At 43.7% G+C, this 27,699-nt stretch overlaps 1 protein-coding gene across 2 annotated transcripts in view; it reads left to right on the top strand.

The window, feature by feature from the left end:
• The window catches only part of RBBP7 (RB binding protein 7, chromatin remodeling factor), a 917,024-nt gene that overhangs the window by 524,433 nt on the left and 364,892 nt on the right, over positions 1-27,699 (top strand). For both annotated transcript variants that reach the window (XM_044073050.1, XM_044073051.1), the window contains exons 8-9: positions 3,960-4,037; positions 4,120-4,196. In XM_044073050.1, the coding sequence (XP_043928985.1) occupies positions 3,960-4,037; positions 4,120-4,196 (155 nt within the window). The remainder of the gene's footprint in view (positions 1-3,959; positions 4,038-4,119; positions 4,197-27,699) is intronic.

Here is a 27,699-nt window from a genome sequence, read left to right as displayed (position 1 = left end):
CTGGATGCAAGGAGTAGCAGATTTTTTTTGCAGGTAGTCCTCTTATTTCCATAGTCTTATCTCTGTTTCCCGTGTTTTTTCCTTCTCCTTAATAAAATTCAGACAGTCGGGGAGGTTGTGCTGTCCACAGGCATCAGACTGCTTGTTCACTGCTGCTTTGACCTGAAATGGTGCTGACCGATGTCCTTTTACCCTGACATCTGGACATTGGTCTCTGGATGTCCATCGGCTAGGGATGACAAGACTCAAGAATTAGTACTGTAACATTGATCTACTCTAACATCTACAATTATGGTAAGTGGGGCACAACTGTATTTTCTGATAAATCGCTGTTGCTGTAGTCCCTCCTTCCCCCTTTGTCTTGCTGGTGTTCTTTTTGTGTTGCCAGGGTGGGGTTTTTACCTTTTTGTATATAGTTCTAGATTTCTAGAACAGGTTTTCAGGCTTCTGTTTCGCAGGCAAAAATTGCTCTGAAGGTTTTTGTACACCAACTGTTTTTTATGTAGAGCTCCTGGCAGGTGAAATACAGGGAAGGCACCCAGAGCTCTGCTAGGCTGGCTAGTGCAGGCTGTTAGGCTACTCCAGCAGTGATCTAATGGAACATATACTGTAATGGTAAGTTTACTTACACAACTTTACGTTTATCCATCACTCTAGGTAATCTTATAAATGCAGTGGAAGTTCACAGTACAGATTTCTGTTAACGTAATTTACAAAGCTTAAATATACCTTACAAATGTCACCGACTGAATTAAAAAAAAAAAAAAAAAAAAAAAAACACATTTGAGTCAAGTGTATCATAGCATTGCAACTTGGACCATTTTCATCAGGACAGGGTAGCTGTCCCTAATAACCAGTTATTAATCTGTTTCAGGACTAAATTCTGAAACCGCTTCAGAACAAGATGTGCCTTTCCCCTAAATCACAGGGCAGAGAAGAGAGGATTTTGTATTCACCTGATCTGCATAGGCAACTCAGGTGCTTCCTCGCTAGAATCAGACTTTAGGAATTCAGATCAGTCTTTTTTTCCTTGGCTATTCTTGCAACCCAAAGTAATGTGCATACTAGTGTCAAAACAAACCCTTTGTTAGTGACTTGCAAATTGTATTGTTTTGTACTGCGATTACCATGGGAAGTCCTAATAAGGTCACATAAACTACTGTAGAGGTTACTGCTCTAGTAGAATAAACTCGGGTAATACACCAGACCACTTTCAAGTCATCCATGCATTAACAAGATTCTAAGCTTGAATCCCTTTCTAAAAGTGGGGTTAGGTTTGCCGCTGTATTCTTGCAGACATTCTAGCTTCCCCCACCCTAGGCTGTGTTCAGGCACTAGTCACTTCATTTCTGTTTCTGTCCTTAATGAAAAGTGGTTCTTGTGATTGTAGTACAGTTGTTTAAGAAACTCAAAATAGTAATAGATGTTTGAGTGAAGTTAGAATAAGGAGATTCCTGCTTTCTTCACTTCCTGACGTATTCCATCCTCTTTCTTTGGGCAGCCGGTTTCTTATTCCTTTGTATGTATACATACTGAGTTGTTGGAAAACTGAGGTACTGCAGTCATTGACTCTGCATACGTTCCCCTATTTACACTTGTACTTCTGTTCCTCTATTGGTCACAGTTATGGTCCTTGATTTTATTTATTTATTTTTATTTTACATTTGTTGATCAGGTTAGTCTGATTGGGCAGGAAGCCCTTTTTCAGCAGAGACCCAGGGAGAAAAGCTCCATCAAAATGCATGAAAAAAAAAATGTAAATATAATTCAATTCAGTTCAAACAAAAGATTCACAATTTAGTCTAAACAGTTGATAGTCATGTTTCTGCAGTTATTAGATAGTCCTATTATACAAGGCATAATATAGTAGGTACAACAAATAGGGTAGAGATGAGTTGGGAAGATACAGATTCTTTTAAATGTGATAAAAGAAGGGAGAGGATGAGAAAAGGGGTAGAAATGTGTTTATTGTAAACGGTAGGAGTAATTATATAGCTTGTATTCGTTTTAAAGTATGAATGTACACATGATGAGGGGAAAAAGGAGGGTTAAGAAGAGAGACTGTGATGTAGGAAAATGTTGGACTGCGGGATGAGAAGAGGGCAGAGAGAAAAGTGTATGGTGGTTGTATGCAGTAGCAGGACCAGTGACTTCTAAGGTGTTCTTTGATAACTGCCTTGAATAGTTTTGGATTGGTAAGGGTTCTAATATCTTGAGGCAGTTTATTCCAGGACATGGAAGGGGTGGTAAGATATTGCAAGAAGTACCCTCCTGCAACTTTGGGTAAACTGGCAAGTACAGAGTCAGTTTTGAGCAATGAAGGGTTGCTGTTGTCTCGGACGTTGCTGTAGTGTCTGTCCTTCACATGCAGTTTAGCCAGAGCTATTATAGACGCACAATATCGGAACTTCAGCACTGTTATAAGTGAATGGCAAAACAATCCAATTTGTTATAGTATTTTTCATATTATGCAAATGAAAATAGTGTTGCAGGAAAAAAACAAAATTAAGGAATATAACTGCATCAGTTTGGGTGTCCCTGGCCAGACTTATCTGTGTGATAATTTATAAAGTTCTACTAGACCTGTTAGCAATGCTTATTAGTTAGTATTGGACATTGCAAGCTGTAATAACTTCACTGTTGTCCTAGTTTTCCTTGGTCATGAAAGCAGAAACATGTTCAACCAAATGGTGATGGCTTAATCCAGTTTAATTTCTCAAAAGTCTTTTGGATTTCAAGTGCCATGGTGGGAATAGACCCCATTCCTAAGTCTAAGTATGATTGAAGCTCATTAAATTAATACCGTTTCAGTCTGTTAGCCAGAAGTGCACCTTGCAGCACCCACAATGTGCCCAGAATTGACAACTCATATAATTCATATGGAGTTACATGCATCAGTAGTATATCTAAATATGACTGCAAATTCTTTTTTGTGAGCTTCATTGCTCCTACTACTGTTGGAACTGTTTAGGTATCCTCCTTCCACATAGCCCTCATTTTTGCCTGTAAATCCTAGAATTCTATGACTGTGTCTGTGGATCCAAATCACAGAGTGTAGCAATGTCAATGATCAATGCTAGTTTTGTCTTTTCATGCACTACTATATCTGGTTTTCTCGCATCTATTTTCTGAGCTGTTGGTAATGGGTGATTTCATGTGATATAAGCTTCATCATTCTCTCTAATGTTTTATGACTCTCATTTCCAATGCTTCTCAGCTACTTTAATATTGGAAATGTTTGCACAATCCCCAATGCAACAGTCTTTCTACATTATAATGACTTTCAGTATACAGGCCCTTTGAAATTAGTGTACCACACCCAGCAACAAGAAGTACGACTGTTTCCAGTTCTGGTTTATCGAACCTGCATTTGTCTGTTTCTCCCACGTGTTCAATGGACTTTAAAACCAATGTGTGCGTAGTCAAGTATTCTGGGCTGCCAGTATTAATCTTTCATATTTTGGTTTAAATTCACCTCTTCTTAACCGTTACTGCTTCAGGTCCTGATTGACAAGAGGTAGCTCCAAGAGTTTCCTGTAATTACAACTATATTTATGCCTTTTCCACATTTCTTGCCTCCTCATCTGGTCCTCCTTATATTCTTTCCTTTGTTTGGCACATCAGTTGCTGCCTGATTATTTACTTCTGGTTTGATTTCCATTTCCGCTTGGTACTGATGCTTCTGCTAAACTAAACAAGGAAATCATATTAAACTTATTTTCCTCATGTTTGAAAACTTTCACTGTGTTTGGATCTGGTGAAATCAGCAGATATGTACCCAGTCCTACAGTTGCAGATCTACACATGTAAGCAATGTTTAGGAGACCCATACCGCCTTCAGAATGAGGAATTTATAATATTGGTATATCCTGAGAGTTGTATATCATTTGATAAGAGTGAAGCATGGTTTAACTGTGTGTTTCATTGACGGTGGAAAATTTTGTTTTATTTATTGACAGACTGTGGCTCTGTGGGATTTGCGAAACTTGAAATTAAAACTCCATTCATTTGAGTCGCACAAGGATGAAATCTTCCAAGTATGAAAATCTAAAATTTACTGAATTATGTTGTGGTCATAAAGCTGAAAATGGTGTTTAAAATGTTTTTCTCTTGTGGTAGGTTCAATGGTCTCCGCATAATGAAACCATTTTAGCATCAAGTGGCACTGACCGCAGGCTAAATGTGTGGGACTTGAGGTGAGAAATGTTATTCTTTAAACTTGACTAGAAGCTTTGAATGATTGTGAAGTGATGTGCTGAAGAAGTGGTGATCTTGTTTTGATTAGCATGTGAGATTTTTTTTTTTTTTATTCCCTCCTCTCTTATATTTCTAATTTACACTATTAAATGCTTGTGTATGCGTGTGTGTATACATTATTTATATATATATATATATATATATATATATATATATATATATATATATATATATATGTGTGTGTTAATTGTCACACACACCCTAAACATCTCTGTTTGTTGCATTTTAAGTCTGTATAGCAGCTATCAGATTGCAAATCTGAGGAAATGTTAACAGGCACTGAGTAAGTAGCTCCTTCATTTTCAGATGGGTAGTAATAGTGTGAGTACTTGATAAGAAAATTATGCTGACCCATGTGAATGCATAGCCTGTTTTTAATATGCACTGACTTTGGCATAAACGGACACTTGAGTCCAGAGGTTATGTGGAGTTCTAAATGAGCATCGATAGGGACACTGAATGTTAGTGAGGGAAAGCTATTCTATAAAAGAGTTTGGCTTTTACTCCAAGTGAGAGATTACTGCAGGAATCTCATTAAGGCTGAGTGCTTGTGGGTTTTCCAGATGCACTTAATTTTTTTTGAGGTAACATTTCACACAACTATTCAACCCTGCAGTTCATACTGAAAATTTAGCCTAATGGAACCTATCCTTACATTCTTTATTGGTCCTATTAAAGAGTAACAGAGAAACCATTGGAGTACCCTTGCTCCTCTGCTCTCACTAGCTCTTAGTGGCACTTCTGTAGTTATTTTTTTCATAATTTTTTTTTTTACTGGCTTCTTGGTATTTTATGATGTTCTTCGTGTTTCACTGTTGCAGTCATTACATTTGGGTAATCTGCTGGCAGGTTGCCCTCAGTCGGTCTGAATTCCAAAGTCTTGGGTCCTGCGTCGGTTGCTATCTTCTCTTCCATGGCGTCAGGTCATCAGGGGTATAAAACATGCAGCTGACGCCATTTTCTTTAGTCTTTCTTGCCGCACGGTACCCGAAGCAGAAGCATTTGGCAAGTGCCAGTTGGCTGACTACTGAAATATTCGAGTTTGAGTTTCAGAACCGAAGTCTTCACTAAAGCTAAGTACCCCGTTGGGGAAACATTTTTCTTGCTTTTTACCGATGTCAGAAAAAGTTAATAATTGTATTACTTGTGGGAAGCAAATACCTCGTAAGGATTTCCATTTATACTGTATTCCTTGCCTAGGCCCTGATCACAACGTGCCTGGCTGTTGGTTTTGTGCTAGATTTAACCAACGCACTATTAAACGTCTGTATATTTGTGCATGAAAATATTTTGGAAACAGATTTAACTACCCAGAAATGTCGTTGGATAGCAATCTGACTACCGAAGTACATAAAAAAACGCAAAGAAAAGGACAGAAAGGCAGTCTAGATCCAAAACAGATGACGAAGCTTCTAAGCCAGTCGCCGGTACTCAGTGAGGAGCTTTCGCAGCCCCTGATACCCACTACCTTCGAGTCGCAGGCCTCTACCAACACCCATGTGTCCAGCATGCATGCCGCAAGATACTCACGGTATTGGACCGACAGATGTATCACCCTCTGATGGGTCTGGAGCCGCTGAGCAGGCACCGGCTTCTGAGGGTGTATTCAGACCTCAACATTTGTATATCAAACCGACAACAGCTGCAAAACCAAAGGCAAAGTCAACTTGTAAAACTAAAAAAACGACGCCTGAGCCACGTGCACAGGCCTCTATGCCTAAAAAAACAGATGATCAAAATGGCTGAAGACCTTATTACCTTGATCAGGGGTACCCATCTCCCCTCCAGATGAGGCCTAGGCAAGACACTGATTATGAATCTTCAGATCAGGTTTCTCTTCTGATCAGGAATTATCTATACCTCCCTATGAGGATTCTGATGCTGAGGAGTCTATTCCATCTGCATCTCCTCCAGGGGATTATTCATTTGGAGAAACCTTGCATACTTTGAGGGAGCATTTTCACTGGGAGAGTCAAGAAGAGGCTCTGGGATTTCCTTCTCCCTCAGCACAAGCCTTTAGCCATTCCCCCTGTTTTAGACATAGTGGATGATGTGTTTTCGGAGTCAAGCTTGACCCCTGACTCCTTACCTCCGGCTCCCAGTAAGCCTGACAGATGACTCTCATAAATTTTTATTTAGAAGCCCTGCTGCTGTCCCTGGAACTATTTCACAATGTCCAAAGTGAGTTAAGGCCTCAACAGCAAAAAACCCTACCCCCTCTGACAGAGATTCAAGGGCACTAGACAGATGGGGGGGGGGGGGTTATACATCTGCAACCTTGGCAGTCAGGGCCTTAAACTGTCAATTTCACATGCTTAAGTACCAACAACATGTTATGGGATTTCTGAAACAGAAAATGATGTTGATTTCAGAATGTGCAGAAAATAAAGAATTGCAGGCATTATTGCATGCAGATGAATAAGTTGGAAAGCATACTTTGCAATGTGGTTTTGATTCCTTAGAGGCCTCCTGCAGGGCTGCAGTTACTGGATCTGTGATTAGGAGGCATGCCTGGTTAAAGGAACAAAATTTGCCTGATCAAGTTAAAGCTAAATTGCTGGATGCACCTTTACAGCGTAATTCTTTATTTGGTATGAAGGCAGAGGAGGTTTTAAAGAAAATGGAAGACAAAGATAAGTCTATACAAACTGTTAAAGACTTACAAGTGCAGCCAGTCACCAAGATTCAGTAGACACTGGCCTACAGAAAATTGGTCCTTTCTTGTGTCAGAGCTCAAAGGGGCAAGTCCAGACGCCCAAAGGGTTCCAGATACCAGGCGCAAGATTCATGCAGGTCAAAGCAATGGGGCACATCTCCCTCCAAATCAGGGGGCGATAAAGTGCAAACCTACAGAAAACGGTCCCAATGACTTCCCTGTGCCTACACCAAGCACTTATCTTTTGACAGCACCCTTAAGGGGAAAATTAGCACTTTTTGCTCAAAATTGGCAGTTAATAACCCAGGACAAGTGGGTACTAAACGTAGTATCACAGGGATACATATTACATTTCCCCACACTGCCAATGGCAAACAGTTGTCCAGATCTGCCAAAAAATCAGTGGGCAGAGGCACAGAAACAGGTTACGTCCCTCATGGATATGGGGGCCATTCAACCAGTACCAGAAAAGGAAAAAGGACAAGGGTTTTACTCTACTGTTCTTGGTACCCAGAAAGGACAAGGCCTGGCGGCCAATACTGGATTTGTCAATTTTGAACACACCTGGACATTCCAAAATTCAAAATGCTGACTTTGCAGCAGCTTCTGCCCATGCTAGGCAAGAGTGCTTGGCTGGTGACTTTAGACCTAAAAGAGGCATACCTGCATGTCCCAATAAGACAATCGTGCAGAAGATACCTCCGATTCAAGTCTGGCTTAATGCATTACCAATTCTCTGCACTGCCCTTTGGCTTATCTACTGCACCCAGGGTCTTTAAGTGCCTGGCACCAGTAATTGCATTTTGCAGACAAAGAAGTATACTAATATATCCTTACTTGGACGACTGTCTCATTCAAGCAGAGACCAAGGACACTTCTTCGACACCTGGCGTTTGTGAAAAGGCTTCTAGCATGCTTGGGGTACACTATAAACAAAAATAAATCACAGCTGGTACCCTCTCAAAAGATAACCTTCCTGGGTGCAAGCTTGAATACAACTGCCCAGATGGCTTACCTTACGCCAGACAAAGGGAACTGACTACTTACTTCAAACTGATGGCAACAAAAACCCAGTCTTCTGCAAGACAAATTCTGCAGGCTCTGGGCTTCATGGCATCCTGCATCCTACTAATTCCATATGCAGGACTGCATATGAGGAAACTTCAATGGTACCTAAAAAGTTTATGGAGTCAACATTCACACTGTCTGGAAACGATGATTCCTCTCCTTCCCTGCCTGCAACAGGAGTTCCTATGGTGGGCAAAGGCCTGTCACCAAAATATGGGATGGCCCTTCACTTTACCCCCTGCCAGCCAAACCTTAACAGACACATAGACTTTGCCTGGGGGGGGGCACATGGCAGGAAGATGCATTCAGGGCATATGGGCTCCAAAACAAATGTATCTACATATCAACCAGAAAGAGATGCTAGCTGTTCAAAATGCCCTAACAGCCTTCAAGAACTTACTTCATCCAGGACATCTACTGATAGACTGACAACACCACAGTCATGTGGTATATAAACAAGCAATGGGGCACACACTCTTACCCCCTTTGCAGATTAGCCATGGCATTGTGGGACACAGCTTTGACTTACCAAATACATCTTCAAGCTCAATTCCTGCCAGGAAAATAAAATGGTCTTGCAGATGATTTAAGCAGTAACCTTATGGATCCTCACGAGTGGAAACTAAATCCACAAGTCTTCAGCATGATAACAAAGAAATGGGTGAGTCCAGACATAGATCTATTTCAAAACTATCCTCAAAATTATCAACTGAAAAGATTCTGCACAAGGACTTATCACAGACAAACATGGAAAGTGGACGCCCTATCCTTCAGTTGGAAAAAACTATCGACTTGTGCTTTCCTCCTCTGCCTCTTCTACCCAAGGTCCTCCTAAAAGTCAGACAAGAGAAGCTAAAGATGATATTAATTGCCCCGGACTGGCCCCGCCAATACTGGTACCCAATCCTAAGGAACTTGTCTCGATACCCAGCTTGGACCTTGCCTCAAACACCAACTACTGTCCCAGCAAAACAATCAGATTCTGCACAATCAACTACAGACTCTAAACCTGGCAGCATGGCTAATCAGGTAATCATACAAACAACACCTCTCAGTAAAGCTGTGATGGATGTCATTTTGGAAGCCAGAAGGCCTAGTACTAGAAAATCTTATGCTGACAAATGGAAGAGATTCTGTGCTTGGAATTGAGCACAAGGAACTGATACAGCAGAACCAAATATTCCTCCGATATTAAAATACTTAACTGAGATGCTTGACAAAGGCCTATCTTTCTCATCAATCAAAATCCATGCCTCTGCCATTTCGGCTCATTACAACACAGCCACCAATCTTTTCTCATCCTTTACTAAAGCAGTATCTTAGAGGAGCCAAACATTTAAGGCCCCCTAGAAGATCACCATTACCTGCATGGGATGTCAATTATGTCTTGGAAAAACTCACCCTGCCTCCATTTGAACCAGCTGTTACCGCTGATATGAAGTTCTTATCATGGAAGACGGCTCTGCTACTAGCAATTACTTCAGCGAGAAGAGTTTCAGAGCTACAGACCCTCATGGCTGTAGAGCCTTTTATCATATTTTACCCGGACAGGGTGTCTGAGGACACATCCTACTTTTATGCCTAAGGTGGTTTCCAGTGTGGCTCTTAACCAAACAATTCATCTGCCAACTTTTTATCCAAATCCGCAGAACAAAGGTGAGAGAATTCTGCATTCCTTGGACGTACACAGACAACTAAGATTCTACTTGAGCAGGACTAAAGCTCAAAGAAAAACTGAGCAATTACTAGTGTCATATGCTGCAGGATCAGAAGGAAAGGCTATTTCAAAGCAGACAATTTCAAAGTGGATAAGCCACTGCATCCGTTTCTGCTACTTACACCATGGTAAACCTGTGCCCAAAGGCATTGGGTCTCTCTCCACCAGAGCTGCAGCTACTTCAGCAGCCTTTTTCGGAGGAGTACCAACCAAAGACATTCTAGAGGCTGCTACTTGGAGTTCTGTTCACACCTTTACAAAGCATTACCATTTGCCTCTCTACTCTAAGTTCAGGGCAGGCTTTGCCACTGCAGTTCTACAGGGTCTTATAGCTGCACCTAATGTTGTTTAGCTCCAGCCTCCCAACCATAGCTTTCGGATTTTAGCCAAATGTAATGACTGCAACAGTGAAACACGAAGCACATAGTGCAGTTGTGTACACTTACCATAAATATAGATGTTAGAGTGTATTCACTGTTGCAGTCCAGGTTACCCTCCCGCCATCCCCTGTCATTCTGAAGGTTCTTTCCTTCACTACCTTCTACAACCTATGTGGTGTATTTGCTTGTAGATGAAGGTAAAGTTTATATTGATGCATGTATTATATATATATATATATATATATATATATATATATATATATAATATTGCTACCTTTTGGGGGGCACCTGACATTGGGGGCAAGAAGAAAATGGTGTCTGCTGCATGTTTTATACCCCTGACAACCTGACGTCATGGAAGAGAAGACGGCAACCGATGCAGGACCCAAGACTTTGGAATTCAGTCCGACTGAGGGCAACCTGCCAGCAGATTACCCAAATGTAATGACTGCAACAGTGAATACACTCTAACATCTACATTTATGGTAAGTGTACATAACTGTACTTTGGTGTTTGTCTTTTAAGGTGAAGAGAAATGTAGAAAATTTAACTGGAGGCTGTTTTCTGTTTTGCATTTTGGAGTGTACTTATGATAAGTTGTCAATCTCGCCTTCATTCTTGCTGGATGGGTTCGGAGCCGATTCTCGGCTCCGACTCGGCACTTGATAAGCTCGAGAGTCACTTTTACCAGCTCGAAGCAGCCCCATATCCCATGATGCAAGGTGGTAATTACCCAGATCTCGTTTGCCGCTTCGCTAATGAGGTCATTTTTTTTTACCAACTCCTGGTAAGTGATTTTATATTGTTGTTAGTCAGGATATTTAGATCCAATTCCCTAAATTTCTTTCTTTATAGCTTTTTTAGTGAATCCTATATTCACTTAGCTCTATACCCCTTTCTTCAACTCCTTATTCTTAGGTTTTAGATCTTTGGGCCTTAGGCCTTACCCTCCCTTACAGTTCCTGTCAGGATTTCCTAGGTGTGGGTGTTGTGTTGTGTATTACAGTTTTTTCTTACACTTCTAACTTGTTTATTAGAGTTTTTTGTCTGAGTGTGTGTGTATTTAGGACTTAAATACACAGAGCCAGCAAACAGTGTCCAAAGTAACGTAATGAATATTAGGTCATTACAGAAAAAACAAACCGGTTTCGGCAGGAAACCACAGCCTTCATCAGTGTTGGTTACATACATACTAGTGAACAAAGGTATATATACCCCCGCATATAAAAAATACCAGGCAGTTGCACAGGTCTTGCATTTTTGTATGTCACACTGATTATTAATGGCTGTGATATATTTGTGAGGTGACAATTTGTGTTAGGTAATTGTATAGGTTTTGTGTCAACGTATATTATACAGAATATCCATGGTTGGAATATTCATCATTAGGCATTCTTTATGCATATATTAATGAACATTTGTTTTCCACATAGAACCATTTCCCAAGCAATAATTTAATTGAGTGGAACCAATGTGTTCAATATTTTTGCATACACTTCATTGATCCTCACATGTCCTCTTTCTTTTTGAGTGGTTGAATTCCATTTTTTCACCTTTCAAGCCTGAAACAGTTTGTTTGGTATATAGTATTGTACATTAATTGGTATGCTGTTTGGTGGATACTCTGGGTCATCTCAACAGTATTGACTATCTCTAAGTATTCATTTGAGGGGCCACAGCCAGTCACATTCTTTTCACCATTTGGGCTGTAATTGTCCCCTTCATTTGAACTGACTCAGTACAACATCTGTTGTTGACTGATATTGTCAGTTACTATCCACAGATATGGATTTTACTTCCTTCATATCAGGTTTATCCGCCGACAGGGAGGACCTGAGGATATTTGGTCTTGGTCACAATTTATCTGATAGAACTTCGACTATGGATCAGAGTAATTCTGAAACCAAATGCACAGTAGCATTTCAGAATCTATTTGGTCATCTTAAAACATTACGATCCAATATCTGGCATTCGAAATTATTTAAGGCATATTTGGCAAAGGGTATTACTCCCAGAGGGTTGAGAATACGGATTCAACCCTTGGTCTCTAATCCAGACCAAGAACTTATGGACCAGTGGTCCGCCATTCAGCAGCAAGCCTCTATTTCTTTTGTTGAAACCCTATCCAAATTTCATGACAGGATCATTGATTCTGAGATCCAAACTGTTTCAAGGCTTGTGGGTGAACTTAAACCTTTTGAAGGGGAAACATTTTTTCACACACAGTTAAATAAAGTAGCTAATGATCTGAAAATTTTAGAAGAACAATTACGGACCAGGAAGTTGAAAAAATTCCAGAGGGATGAAGGGGATTACCTTAGTAATAATCCGTTTGCAACCAATACCAAACAGGTTAGATTCACCCCTAGGGCTCAGAGAACCCCCAAGAGGAAAAGACCTCGGTCCATCTTGAAAAAAACAGGCAACCAACAGGTTTCTTCCACTGAAGAATTTTCATCTGGTACAGATTGTGAACTTCCAAGCATATCCAGGTCACCTTCCCCGAAACGCAATCCAAATACGGTCCCTTTAGGTCCAAAATTAAACGAGGGGGGAGAAAACACAGGAAGAATCACCAATATAGACAGTTTATTGAAAATGGTCATGGAGAATTAGATGTTTCATTCAATAACAATGTGCTCAATTTATCTGATTTTGTATTATCTCCAACACATCTGTTGGTTCTTAATAAAGGGTTGTCTTTTGTGCCAGGCTTCATGGTTTCTGAGGATTCTTTGGCTCAGGATGTTGCCTCTTTTTGCAGGATTTTGAACTTAAGGTTATTTTTTGGGGATTCTGGGCATGACATGGACGAACGATTTATATACCACAAATCCTCTTTTGTTCCACCTATGCATCCATTAGTACAACAGTTTCAAAAAAATGTTCTTAATGACCTTCATTTTTCTGGTTCTGACATTCAATTTAAATCCAACAACATTTCCCAAGCTGAACGTGAAGCAATTCTTGAACTACAGAATAACAATAACATTGTCATCATTTCTGCTGACAAGGGGGGTGCAGTTGTGATCTTGAACTGGTGTGCTTATAACGAAGAGGCTAACAGACAGTTGTCCGATCCTAAATATTATTCCTTGATGGGGATTGATCCTAAACCTAGGTTTCAAACACAAATAGAGGAATTTATACATTGGGCCAGGGATGAATGTATCATAACCCATGACACTGCACAACAATTTATTGTCAAGGATTCATCCACGCAATACATATATTTCCTGCCAAAGATTCATAAGGATCTTTTATCCCCTCCAGGCAGACCAATTGTCTCTGGGAGGGGCTATATTACAGAACCTCTTTCATTGTTCCTTACCAAACATCTCAAACCATTACTGGGCATGATAAGATCAAGATTACATGACACCACCAGTTTCCTTCAGATTGTTTCTGACAGCCAACTTGAGGATGATTGGTTATTGTGTACTTTAGATGTTTGTGCTCTATACACCAACATTCCACATGAATCTGGACTTGAGGCTCTGGCTTTTTGGCTGGACAAGGCCGATTTATATTCACCCTCTTTTAATTCCTTTTTGATAGAATCAGCCAGATTGGTCCTTACCAGTAATGTTTTCTCTTACTTGGACAAATGTTACTGGCAAGTCAAAGGCACAGCCATGGGGGCATCTTTTTCCCCCATTTACGCGGATCTTTTCATGGCTTTCGTGGAACAACATATTTATGATTCCACGACTAACATATTTTTACCATATATAGACATCTGGAGACGCTACCTTGACGATTGCTGGTTGGTTTGGACGGGTGAAATACATTTGTTACAGGAATTTCTTTTATACTTAAACAATAACATCTGGGGCCTGGTATTTACTGTTCAGTATGATTATCAACACATTACCTTTTTGGATGTTGCTGTGACCAAGCTAGCTGATAATACACTATCCACTGAGGTTTTTAGAAAACACCCTGAGTACAATACTATCCTCCATGCCTCAAGTTTTCATCCACCACATGTCATACGTAACATCCCCAAATCCCAATTCATCAGAACCAAGCGTATCTGCTCAAATGATTCTTCATATCAAACTCACAGGAAGGATCTTATCAATAGATTTAAAAATAGGGGATATGGTATGGGGTATGTTCTAGCTGCCAGTAATTCGGTTGAGTCCTATGACAGAGACAATTTGCTCAAATATAACAAGCATGAACGGCACAAAGATTCCATCTTAAGATTTACGACCACATATGCTAGGAATACTAATAATCTGATAGATAGTGTGCACAGACATTGGAACATTCTCCAATATGACCCAGATATCACCAGTTTCATACCAGATAAATGTCTTTTTTCCTTTCGGAAGGGCAAGAATCTGGGTTCTTTTTTCAATCATTTTAAACATGGGCACAGGCTTCAGGATCCTAATACCATTCAAACTACACTTACAGGGGAACCCCTGACAGGTTGCTATCCTTGTGGACACTGCATTAATTGCGACAAGATCAAGAAGTCTAAACAATTTTCAAGTAGAAACTGCCCAGTAGTTTATGATTTGAGGTTTTTTGCAAACTGTAGTACTGACTGGGTCATTTATTTAGCCACCTGTCATTGTGGCTCATTTTATGTAGGACAAACATCTAGACCACTCAAAATTAGGATTTCTGAACACATCAGTAGCATCAAGAACAAAAGGCTAAACAATGCTTTGTACAAACATTATTTAGAACATGCTTCTGCCAAATTTACTTTCATTATTATTGATAAAATAGTTGGCAGTAAGCAAAACAAAACTGGTTTACACTCCATTCTAAATACTAAAGAAAAAAGTGGATAATCAAACTAGGGGGATTATTCCCACCTGGTCTCAATGAAAATCTCTGATTGAACTCAATTAATCAATAATGATTTTATATGTGGGGGTATATATACCTTTGTTCACTAGTGTGTATGTAACCAACACTGATGAAGGCTGTGGTTTCCTGCCAAAACCGGTTTGTTTTTTCTGTAATGACCTAATATTCATTACATTACTTTGGACACTGTTTGCTGGCTCTGTGTATTTTTGTTCTATATTGGATGTTTGGTGAGCCGTGCAATTGCCCTACGTGCTGTTGTATTTTTCTTCTGATTTGCTATTTAGGACTTAGACATGTCCAAAGATACTAGGGTCTCAGGTTTCAAGAAGTGTGACTCGTGCTGTCAGAAGATGTCTCTGACAGACGGTCACACTTGTATTTATTGCCTGGGACCCCTACACCTGCAGGACTCCTGTGCTATCTGTCATTCCTTTAGCCAGAGAGTCCTGCAGGAACGTAGAAATAAATTGATCCTCAGGGGTCTCCTTAACCCTGAGAGCTCCCCGGCCAAGGTCTGTTCCGGGAAGCCCTCCAAGCCTTCCAAGACCCAGGCTTCGGTGTCCAAGTCGGTGGTCTTGGTTTAGACTCCGCCGGAGTCGACATCGGCTCCGTCCGGAGCCGATCTTTCCTTAGTGGAAGCTTCAGTATAGACGCCGTTCGGCTCCGATACCCTGGCTTCGACAGCTGTGTCGGCTGGAGCCAACACCCTAGCATCGAAGCATGTCTCGGCTCCGGCTGGAGCAGAGATATCTTTGCCTCCGCTCGGAGTCGATAAGTTATCTGCTCCGCCTGGAGCCAAGGTTTCTTCGGCTCCGATGGCTCCGTCCAAAAAGAGGTCTAGATCTCCTTCTTTGGAATCTATACACTCGGCTCCAGCTCCCCCCCCCTGCTTTCGGAGCGGAGCCATCGGAGCCGATCGAGGTCTTCCAGGCCATCAGACCATGATTTAGAGAGAGTGGTGAGTAGGCTATTAAAATCACAGGCACTAGCCCAAATGCTCCATAGCCCGTCTCAACAGACGACCGCTATTCTACACCCTCCTGAGATTCCTCCTTCGACTCTCCTACAGAGTTCGGAGCCGGAGATTATTGGTACCGTGACTGTTGCGGCTTCGGAGCCGATACCACACCTTTCGGCTCTGTCGTCCTCGACTCCTATCTCCTCCTTGAGACCTTCCTTGGGGGGATCCGGGCGTCGGACTTACCTGGTCTGTTCCGAGGGGGCGAGTGGCATCGGACCCTTGTCCGACCCCGCTCTCCCTCTCGGGGCTTCGGCCTTGGTGAGCTCGGCCCCGACATCTGCTTCGGAGCCTTCCCTCTCGGTGGGACCAGGGATCCCCGTTTCTTCGGAGCAGGATCTCTCAGCCCTCCCTGGGAGGGGAGCCTTCGAAGTGATGAGGAGTGTGCTAGCCCCTGAGCTCAGTCAGCAGTCGGTTCCTTTAGCTCCTCCCTCTACGGTGCCTGTAGATACCTCTTCCCGCTCTCTTGCTCCCGGACCCAGAGATCCATCGCCCCAGGTCTCCCTATTGGGAAGAACTTCCTCTTCCGAGGTTTCTCCTGATCCTTCAGGTGAACCCCCGCATAAGAGGACCTGTAAGAGGAAGCACTTGGACTCCCCTGAGTCTACAACATCGGATACCGATTTGGATGAATCTGTGGGGTCCCCAAGATCCCCCTCTGAGGAGGTCTCCTTTTCAGACATCCTAGAGCTCCTGAAACAGAGTGGGAACTGGCCCTCCATTAACCCCTCCGAGGATGAATCGGTATACCTGGAGGCTTTTGGATCTCGACCCTCCACCTCCTGGGGGTGTCTGCCTTTCGACCCTCTCATGGAGGTCATAGCTCGAAAGGCGTGGGCATCTCCTGATTCGGTGGAACCAGTCCCCAGGAGACCTTCAAAATTTATTACGGCCCCCGCTGAAAAGCAGTTTCTTACTAAAGGTGTCCCGGTTGATGCCATGGTGGTGGCGGCCGCCACCAAGAAGGAACTTGCAGATCCTTCCGTACCAGTCCATCCTCCTAACAAGGAGTCTAGGACCATGGACAGGTATGGCAAGCGGATGTTTTCCTCAGCGACCTTTGCTATGCGTTCGCTGAATTATTTATGTCACTTCACCAGACTTCAAACGGACATCCTTAAAGAATTAGGTGAAGTAGTACAGGATCCTTCAGCAGCAGGAGCTCAGGAAAAGATTGCTTCTCAGCTGGGAATCCTTAATTCCATAACCAACTCCTCCATGCGGCTCATTTCTTATGCAGCCGATGGGGCGAGTAGAGCTGCAGGCACAGGAGTGGCTCTCAGACGTCAGTCCTGGATGCAGCTCTGTAATTTTGCAGACCCCTTTAAGGCGTCCTTCACAAACTCTCCCTTTGATGGGTCAACATTGTTTGGTCCTCAGGTGAAGGACACTTTGACCAGGTGCGAGCAGGACGGCAAGACCCTTTCTGCCGTAGGAGTCCGTTTCTCCACCCCTTCCAGGCCTTATTCCAAAGGTCAGAAGGGGGGAAGATGTGGTTCCGAAAATCTCAAGGAGTCACGCCGGACGCACGTGGTCAGTTTACCCCCAGAGGCAGAGGGGGTAATAACAATAGACGCCGCCCTAGGGGCAGAGGGGGTCCGCAGAACCAGGGCTCCAGAGAGCCTCTCTGGCAAGCCCTTCCAGCACCCCTGAGGTGTTGCCCGACTGCCCACCCTTTGAGGCAGTCGGGGGAAGATTGTCGCTGTACTCAGAAGCCTGGCTTTCCCTCAAGACAAATGGGTACAGTCGATCATATCCGAGGGTTACAAGATTCCTTTCGAGGAAAGCCCCTTCCCTCAAAGAGGTTCCCTTCCAGACGTTCCACCCGGTAGATTTCGGATGGTCACACTTCAATCGATTTTGCCCTTTCTGGGCAAAGACAACTGGATGTGCTCCATAGACCTTCAGGATGCGTACTATCATATAAAGATTCACAGACGCTCCAGAAGTTTTCTCCGCTTTCGGCTGGGGACCAGTCATTTTCAATTCAGAGCCCTGCCCTTTGGCCTCACTACAGCCCCCAGAGTGTTCACCAAATGCATGGCAGTGGTCACGGCTCACCTGAGACGTCAAGGATTCCAGGTGTTTCCGTATCTCGACGACTGGCTCCTCTCAGCTACCACCAGGCATCAACTTCTCCAAGCCAGAGATTACACTCTACGTATCTGCGGTCACTTAGGAATTTCAGTCAACTTTGAAAAGTCTTCCTTGTCGCCCTGCCAATCTATTACCTTTATAGGCGCAAATCTAGACACTACTCGGATGTCAGCAAACCTCACAAGTCAGAGAATCCTAGATATCCAAAACCACGTTCGGATCATCCTATCCAGCAACAGGGTGCAGGCCAGGTTGGTCCTGAAAGTGTTGGGCCTCAGGGCAGCTGCCATAACACTTCTTCCTCTGGCCCGCTTTTACATGCGTCTCCTACAATGGATGTTGTTCACCCAATAGTCCTTCCAGCAGCTTCCCAATGCGTCACAAGATTCTGGTGACACAGACCTGCAAGAACCATCTATCCTGGTGGATTTCCTCTCCTCTAGTTCATCAGGGCAGACCATTTGTTCCCCCGACCCCGGTAGCCACGGTTACTTCGGATGCCTCCCTGATCGGGTGGGGGGGGACATTATCAGGGCAGGATGGTTCATGGCACGTGGCAACCGTTCGAATACCACCTGCACATAAATGTCCTAGAGATGAGAGCAGTGCTTTTAACGTTGCAAGCCCTCAACGACTTTCTCCCTTTAGGGACTATTGCAGTTCACACGGACAACATGTCCGTCGTGTGGTACATCAACAAGCGGTCCTATCCCTTGTGTCGAGAAACTCTCAGACTTTGGCAATGGGCGATCTCCTCTCATCGGTTTCTGGTAGCAATGCATATCCCCGGGAAAACCAACATAATAGCGGACAGATTGAGCAGAGCTATTCTCATGCCTCACGAGTGGTCTCTCAAGCATTCCGTTGTGGAGGAGATTTTTCAGAAGTGGGGCCGCCCATGTTGCGATCTTTTTGCTACACCCCAAAACAGCAAATGCCCAGACTTCTTCTCTCTTCCCACTTCCGGGCCATCCCCCCCAGAGACGCTGTTACCCAAGATTGGCCCCGGGGACTTCTTTACGCTTTTCCTCCCTTTCCTTTGATACCACAAGTACTCCAGAAAGCTACAGTCTTGAGAGCCAAAATGATTCTCATTGCCCCTTACTGGCCTCGACAAATTTGGTTCCCGTTCCTTCATCGCCATATTTTGGTGCGGCCTTGGCATCTGGACCCAGTTCCAGATCTTCTGACCCACCAGTTGGGTCAACTGCACCAGTCAGTTCCTTCCCTCAACCTCACAGCTTGGTTGCTCCACTTCCTTCCTTAGCCAGGCTTCCTATGATCTCTAACCCCGTTAGAGATATCATAGTAGCTTCTCTTAAGTCCTCTACCAGGAGGATTTATTCTAGCAAGTGGAAACGCTTCTCTTTTTGGGCAAAATCTAAGAACATAGACCCCTTTACTGCCCCTATTCAGTCGGTCTTAGATTTCCTTTTGGAAATTTTTCACTCAGGTTCTTCATCTTCCACAGTCAAAGTTCAGTTGGCTGCAATCTTTAACTTCCATGTCGGCTTTGCAGACCACAACATTATGTCCCACAAACTTTGTAAAGCCTTTCTCAAAGGAGTGTTCCTTCTTAAACCCTCTGTTAGGGATCCTCCACCACAGTGGGATCTAAATTTAGTGCCGACATCCTTGATACTTCCCCCTTTTGAACCGGCTGCTTCATGTTCATTAAAGTTTCTTTCTTGGAAGACACTTTTTCTAGTCGCTATTACCTCGGCTAGAAGAGTGTCTGAACTTCATGCCCCCTGTGTTCGTCCCCCTTATTTGGTCTTCCACAAAGACAGAGTATCCTTGAGAACCAACCCATCCTTTTTGCCCAAGGTTGCTTCTAAGACCAATTTAAACCAATCCATTGATCTCACTGTATTTTTTCCAAATTATTCTAACAGGGCGGAACAAAAATTGCATTATTTAGATGTTCATCGCCAACTTGGATATTATTTGGACAGAACAAAGCAATTTAGGAAGTCCGATCAGCTCTTCCTGTCTTATGCTGAAAATAGAAAAGGTCTCCCCGTTTCTAAAGTGACCTTATCTAGATGGCCATCTTCCACCATTTCTGACATTTATCAGCTTAGGGGCAAACAGCTGAACTCAAAACCCTAAAGCTCATTCCACAGGAGCTCTAGCCACTTCTACAGCCTTGCAGGCTAGACTACCCTTAGATACTATTTGTGCAGCAGCCACTTGGGCCACTCCTAATACCTTTGTTTCTCATTACAAATTGGATTTGGCCTCCAGGGACAGGGCAAGCTTTGGTTCCACTGTTCTCAAGAAGTCTGTTCCATTGAGCCACCCAGGGCAGAGGTGCTAGGGACGCGGTCCCATCCAGCAAGAATGAAGGCGAGATTGACAACTTAACATTTAGAAGTTATGTACCTACCATAACGTTCCATGTTAGTTGTCTTCTCCCGCCTTCTTTCTTGCGTCCCTCCCTCCTGTCCCCCAAGCCTGGACAGACCTTGATCTCCCCTTTTCTCTTGAAGATTTTTCTTCCTTGGACACCAGATGGTTCTTGTCCTTGATTACCTGGTTTCCATTACAGCCTTTTTAGGTTAGTGCTTTTCTTTCCTTAGTGGAAAGTTTTTATAGGCAGTTTTTTCCTCTAGATACCAAACGAGATCTGGGTAATTACCGCCTTGCATCATGGGATATGGGGCTGCCTCGAGCTGGTAAAAGTGACTCTCGAGCTTAGCAAGTGCCCAGTCGGAGCCGAGTATCGGCTCCGAACCCATCCAGCAAGAAAGAAGGCGAGAGAAGACAACTAACATGGAACGTTATGGTAGGTACATAACTTCTAATTTTTGTGTACCAGGCTGACCATCAGCTGACCCTGGTTCCTCTCCTTATTCAGTGGATCTTTCTACCCTTCTTTACACCCCTGGGCATTCTCTGTTGAGAGTCTGGGTTCTTTGACATGATTGAGGTGTTCTGGGACAGCATCCTGCTGCCATGGGACTTTTTGCTTAAGCCTCCTCCTTTTGTGTGCAGCAGTGTTCTAGAATGGGCATGTGCAGTGGGGGATCTGTGTTGAACCACCCCTTGCTTCTGCTAAGGGATAATGTCAGCAAGCTACCTCACCCATCCACTGTGGATAGTCATAGTAGTTTACCAGGGTCTCCTCAAAGCATACCACAAAGTATGCTCCTGGACAGACACACCTCCCTTGCCAGTACCTCAGATGCTTGAGCTGCTTACTGAATTCTGGTCACCTGGGCCTAATTCAGTGCTTAATCTGTCTATGCCTCAGCTGTAGTAGGGTGAGTTTTTGAACAAAATTAAAAACAGATCTATGATACCAGTCTCTCATCAAATGCACCCCGCCCCCAGGACCAAGTGCGTCTCCGTGTCATTTCTTTTAGTAAAAGAGAATTTCTAGTTGTAAAGTTCCTCCAATTGATAAGAGATGACCAAATGAAAAAAAAAGGGGGGGTAGAAATTTGGAGATGTACTATTAATTTGGGGAGAGAAATGTATTTATCCTTTGGGTTAGTCCTGCTAGGCTAACAGCCCTTTTTTTAGGGGGGAGTAGAGCTGGTATTTATACTAAGGGAAATTTGGTCAGTATATCAGGGAAATTCCGTGTTTCTTTTTGAGAGGTGCCATGCAATCTTTTACATCCACCCGAGTTCCTACTAACTCATTCATATGTGGTCTCTGACATTTCCTCCAAGGGAACCAAGGGACTGCAGTACTCATGCTGCACTGCAGTATCAGCAATTGTTCAGTGCTACTTGCTGCACCACAGACACTACTACAGCAGTTGCTGTCTCATAGCCGGCCTTAGGCATAGGCCAACTAGGCGGCCGCCTAGGGTGCTGCTCTAGCAGGGGCACTTTTCCAGTATTTATTTGATGTAGCTTTACCAGGATGGAGGCACCGGGTGCTGTGGGAGGGGAGGCACCGGGTGCTGTGGGAGGGGGCGCCATGGAGTCCTTTTGCCTAGGGCACCAGTTGACCTAAGCCACTTTCAGGCAGATAGCTTTGTGAATACCCAAAGAACTTGAACCAAGATACAGGTACGGATAGTCTGACATAATCAGGTATTCTACTGGAAGGAGAAAATGAGCTGTACAATTGATTACTAAAGAATGCCGTCACCAAGGACATTCTATATTACACCAAGTCTGAACAAAGATAAAATTGACTGCAAAAGTTTAACATGAAGGTCAACACCATAAGGTTATTAAGTTGTTGATACTTGATGTAACAGAAACTGCTCTAACTACATTGCTCATATCTGACTTTTGCCCATATGAATTCTGCTATAGGTGAGAAAACATGGCTTTTTGTAGCAAGAGGTAGTTAAAGTACAGCAAGATGCTGCCTTTTCTGTTGTGTAGGAGCTGGAAGCACAGTAAGTATTTAGAGAAAATTACCAGTAGAAATCTTTACCTTATTCCAGGCACAAGAGGTATAGGTGTGCTTTTAGGCAAACTCTTGATGTGATGTCCTATCTCACCTTCATTCTTCACTGGTTGGGTTTGGAACCGATCCTATGTTCCGACTCGGCCTATGCAAAAGCTCGAGGTCTTCTACTGGCTCGTGGTTGTATCCCTATCGCATCATGCCCCAGGAGAGCTTCCCGGATCTCGTTTGCTGCTAAACAGATTGGGTGACTCCTTTTTGGCTGTGGCTAAATGGGAAAACTTTACTTATTTTTGACATATTTGTTACTTTTCATTTTAGCTATTAGAGTTTATTAGACTTAATTAGTTTACTAGTTCGTGTTCATTGCTGTGGTTTTTCCTTCTGGCTGTCGTTTTTTTTTTTCTGCTAGGCCTTTTCCCCCCTCCCTGTCCCGGCTTTAGTTTATTGCCTTAAGCCCGTTTTAGAGGGCTTCTTTTTGGTAATTTTGTAAATACAAACTCGTTTAAGTTAGTGTCATTGTAGTGTGAATTGTTTTTCCCAAGATATCTTAAGCATCACTCGTTTAAATTAGAGGGCTGCCGCTGCCCATTTGAGTTAGAGGGCTACGCCTTTTTTCTGCTGTAAACTTTAAAGTTGCTCTTTTGTTAAAAAAAAAAAAAGTTATCCTGTTATTACCATTTGACCTAGATACAAAATGCCTAAGCAGACTAGATCCTCTGTTTAAAAAATGTGGGAAGTGTAACCAGAAAATGTCTTGCTGATGATCAAACTATTTGCATATACTGCCTTGGAGCAGTTAATTTACAGAAATCTTGCTCCATATGGCACTCATTCAGCCATAGAGTACTGCTTGAGAGAAAAAAATAAGTTGATTGTGAGAGGTTTACTGAAGGACCCCTTCTCTGAAGCTCTCAAAGAAGGTCAGGGCACTTCAAAATCGACCAAATCTCCTACCTCTAAGTCCGACAAGTCGGGAAAGATCTACATCAGTTCAATCAGAGCCAGCTAGAAAACTGACTAAAATTGCTTTTCCGGAACCAAAGATTGCTGGGCCCGAAAAATCTCAATCGGCTCCTTCTGTGTCTGTGCTGATGGAGATTCACTTATGGAGCCGGTCCCTGGAATTGAATCCATTTTCTTGATGACACTGACGCTTGCCAAACTGCTGTCTTCTCTAACCCAGAAGGATTCGGAACCCACCAAGACTTTCCCTTCAACATCAATTCCTCCTCCGACCTGACCTGGGACCTCAGAGCCGGAATGTCTGGAACCAATTGTAGTGGAACAGTCTGTGCTGAGACCTCTCCCAGGATCTTCGGGCCCAACTTCTGCTCTGACATCCTCTGTTCTGTCGGAACTCAGAATCTAGGAGCTGACTCTCTCCGGTCGGGTCTGGGGAGGAGAGTCAGATCAGATGGTTGTGCGATTCAAACTTGCCTCTGGGCCACTGCGCCGGTGACCTTGGCTCCTACATTGGCCTCTGAGCCAACCCCTTTGGCCTTCTGGCTCTTCAGAGCCAGGGGTTTCCTCGGATCGGGTGGGGGGCTTTTGAGGTGGACAGTACTGTCTCCACAGACAGGTCCACACTTTGGTCCTGACACCCCCCGAAGGCAGTGGTGTCTCTCGGCTGCACTGCATCCACAGACATGTGGAGACCTAGGCCTCAAGATGTCCCATTGGTTGAACCCCTCTCTTCTGAAACCTCTCCAGAATATCCTTCTGAAGAGGTCCCTCGGAAGAGACTTTGCAAGAGACAGCATTTAGACTTTTTAGAGGAGTCTCACTTCTTATACAGACCTTGAGTCAGAAGGGTCCCCATGGTCACTCTGAGGAGGTCTCATTTGCAGACATTCTGGAAATTCTTAAACCGAGTGCTGGAAGCCCATCAACCCTTCTGAGGAGGAATCTGTATACCTGAAGGCTTTTGGGTCTTACCCTTCCACCACTTGGGTTTCTACGCCCATCGAGCTCATGCCAGTAGTTAGTCGAAAGGCGTAGGAATCTGCAGACTCAGTGGAACCTTTTCCTCGTAGGCAAAAATTACTGCACCTTCAGACAGGAGTTTGTCACCAAGAGTGTCCCAGTAGATGCTATGGTGGTGGCAGCAGCCACCTTTCAGAGACGTCCTCGTCTGTCCATCCACTGAACAAGGAGTTTCACACGATGGACAGATATGGTAAACGATTTTCTCTTTAGTGACCTTTGCTCTTAGATCACTGAATTATGTAATTCACTTTACTAGGTTACAGAGAGATCTCCTAAAAGAGCTAGAAGATGCTCTTCAAAGTTCAGTAGCTGCAGGGGTGTCAGACAAGGTTTCCTCTTGGCTTTCCACCTTAAACGCTGTGGTTAACTCCTCCATGAGGCTCATTTGTTATGCAAGCAGATGGAGCGAACAGGGCACCGGGTTCAGGAATTTCCCTAAGGAAACATTCCTGGATGCCCTTGTGTGACTTGCGGAGCCCTTTAAATCTGCTTTTGTGAATGCCCCTTTTGATGGCTCGTCCTTGTTGGGGCCAAAAGTCAGACACGCTGACAAGGTGTGAGCAAGAAGGTAAAACTTTCTCTGCCATAGGAGTCTGTTTTTCCATACTTTCTAGACCTTACCCGAAAAGTCAAATGGGAGGAAAAATGTGGCTCCGAAAATCCTTGAGTTTTACAGGACGCATGTGGTGATCCTTCCCCCAGGGGCAGAGGGGGAAGTAGTAACAGAAGATGACCATGCGGCAGAGGGGGGGTCCGCAAAATCAGGGAGACAGGAAAGTTTATGGTTAAACCCTTTCAGCACTCCTGAGAGGAGGCCCATCTGTCTGTCTCTGGAGGCAGTTGGTGGTTGCTTATCTTTGTACCCAGAAGCCTGGCTAGAAATAAAAGCAAGTGGCTACAAAGCATCATATCCAGGGGCTATTGCATACCCTTTTCCTTCCCCGTCCCAAACATAAAGAACATCCCGTATGTTCCACCCAGTCAAAGGGGGCAGGCAACTGTAGAAATTCAAACTTTGGTAGACAAGTCATCCAAACAGTGCCCGCAGACTAAATGGGGGACTGGAGAACTGTATTGGATCTCAGCAGGTTAAACAACTCAGTAAGAAAAACAAAGTTCTGGATGGCAACACTGCAGTCAGTATTTCCCTTTCTGGGAAAAGACGATTGGATGTACTCTGTAGACTTCCAGGATGAGTACTACCACATAAAAATGGACAGGCCATCCAGGAGTTGTCTGCGCTTTTGGCTGGGAGCCAGTCACTATCAGTTTCGAGCTGTGCCCTTTGGTCTCACTACAGCCCCCAGAGTTTTCACCAAGTGTATGGCAGTAGTTACGACTCACTAGGATTCAGAGTGTTTCCTTATCTAGACAACTAGCTCCTAACCTCCACCGCCAAGCATCTAATAAAAGCAAGAGATACCATATAGGAATCACAGTAAATTACAAAAAATTGTTCTTGTTGCCATCTTAGCGTATCGCTTTTATAGGAGCAGATCTAGCTACAACAATAATGATGGCAAATTTTCTCCCATAAAGAGTACAAGTCCTAAGAAGACATGTCTCAAACCTTCTTTCAAGGAAAAAAGTGCAAGCAAGAACAGTTCTGAAAGTTTGGGGACCATGAAAACAGCAATAAAGTTAGTTCCATTAGCACGCCTGCATTTGAGAATTCTGCAGTGGATGTTCACTCAGTGGTCCTTTCAGGAACTTCCCATGTCCCACCAAATTTTGATAACTGAATTTTGCAGGAAAGACCTTTGCTGGTGGATTCAATCTACTCATGTGACTCTAGGTTGACCTTTTGTTCCACAGCCGTTAGCCACAGTAACCATGGATGCTTCCTAGATTGGGGGGGGGGCATTATCTGGGAAAGACTGTCCAAGGCATTTGGCACTATCACAAGGACCATTTGCATACCAGTGTCCTAGAGATTAGAGCAGTGCTTCTAGCGTTGCAGGCACTTCAGGACACTCTTCCATTGGGAACTATTGCAATACTGACAGACAACATGTCATAAACATAAACAAGGAAGGAGGAGCCATATCCTAACCCCTTTGCTGAGAGCCCTGATAGTATGGCAGTGGGCGACCTCCTCCCAATGCTTTCTAATAGCACACATCCTGGGGAAATCCAACGTGATAGATAAACTCTGCAGAACGATGCTGATGCCTCACTAGTGGTCCCTAAAGAAAGAAGTGGTGGTGATGATTTTCTGCAAATGGGGCCAGCCTTGCTGCGAACTTTTTGCCACGTCCATGAATGCCAAATGCAGCAGCTACTTTGCCCTAATCCCCCCCCCCCCCTCCGGGTGAGTCGCCAAGGGATGCAGTTCATGATTGGCCCCCAGGTCCGCGTTTTCTCCCTTTCCGTCATTGACCCATACTGGCCTAGTCAAATCTGGTTCCTTTCCTTTGGCCTCGTCTCCAGGAGGATCCGTGGATGGTGGACATAGTTCCAGACCTCCTGACCCATGCATCATGGATACTCAGTCCCCCTCTCCAAACTCTCAAACTGACAGCTTGGCTGCTCCAATTCCAAACATACCAGGCTTCCTGACCTTTCCCCATCAGTGAAACTCATCTTGATTTCATCTCAAAAGGCTTTCAACGAGATGATTATACATGAGCAAATGGAAAAGATTATCATCTTGGGCATTAAATAACTGCATTAATCCTTTTTCTGTCCCTATACCTTAAATGCTTGAATTTTTGACTAAGCTATTTAATGAATGTGCGGCTGCAGCTACAATTGGAGTTCAGTTAGTTGAGATATCCAATTTTCACAAGTGAATCCGGGCCGAATCTGATGTCTGACTGCAAAACTTTTCTTAAGGGCACTATTTTATTAAGACCAACTGTCAAAGCCCCTCCAGCACCATGGGACCTAAACCTGGTCTTATCCCACTTGATCCTCCCCCCCCCCCCCTTTGAACCAGCATCATTCTGCGATTTAAAGTTTTTGTCATGGAAGGCAATCCCCTTGACAGCCATTACTTCTGCTAGAAGAGTTGCAGGGCTGCAAGCATGATCTATAAAGCCCCCCCCCCCCCCCATACATGCTTTTCCACAGAGACAGAGTATCCCTTCAAACTAACCCCTCCTTTCTATCCAAAGTATGCTTTGAATCTAACTTCAATCAATCCATAGAACAAAGTTTTTTTCCCCCACTATGGCAGAATATATGTTGCACCAACTAGATGTACATAGACAATTTTGCTTTTGCTTGCATAAGACAAAGGACTTCAAAAAATGACCAGTTTGTATCCTTGTCAGACTCTAAAATGCTCCTGTATTAAGTCAGACTTTCA

This window comes from Protopterus annectens, chromosome 5.part1 (genome assembly GCF_019279795.1).
Source record: "Protopterus annectens isolate FY-2018-M chromosome 5.part1, PAN1.0, whole genome shotgun sequence".
Taxonomy (NCBI): domain Eukaryota; kingdom Metazoa; phylum Chordata; order Ceratodontiformes; family Protopteridae; genus Protopterus; species Protopterus annectens.
This window is presented reverse-complemented; position numbering and strand designations above follow the sequence as displayed.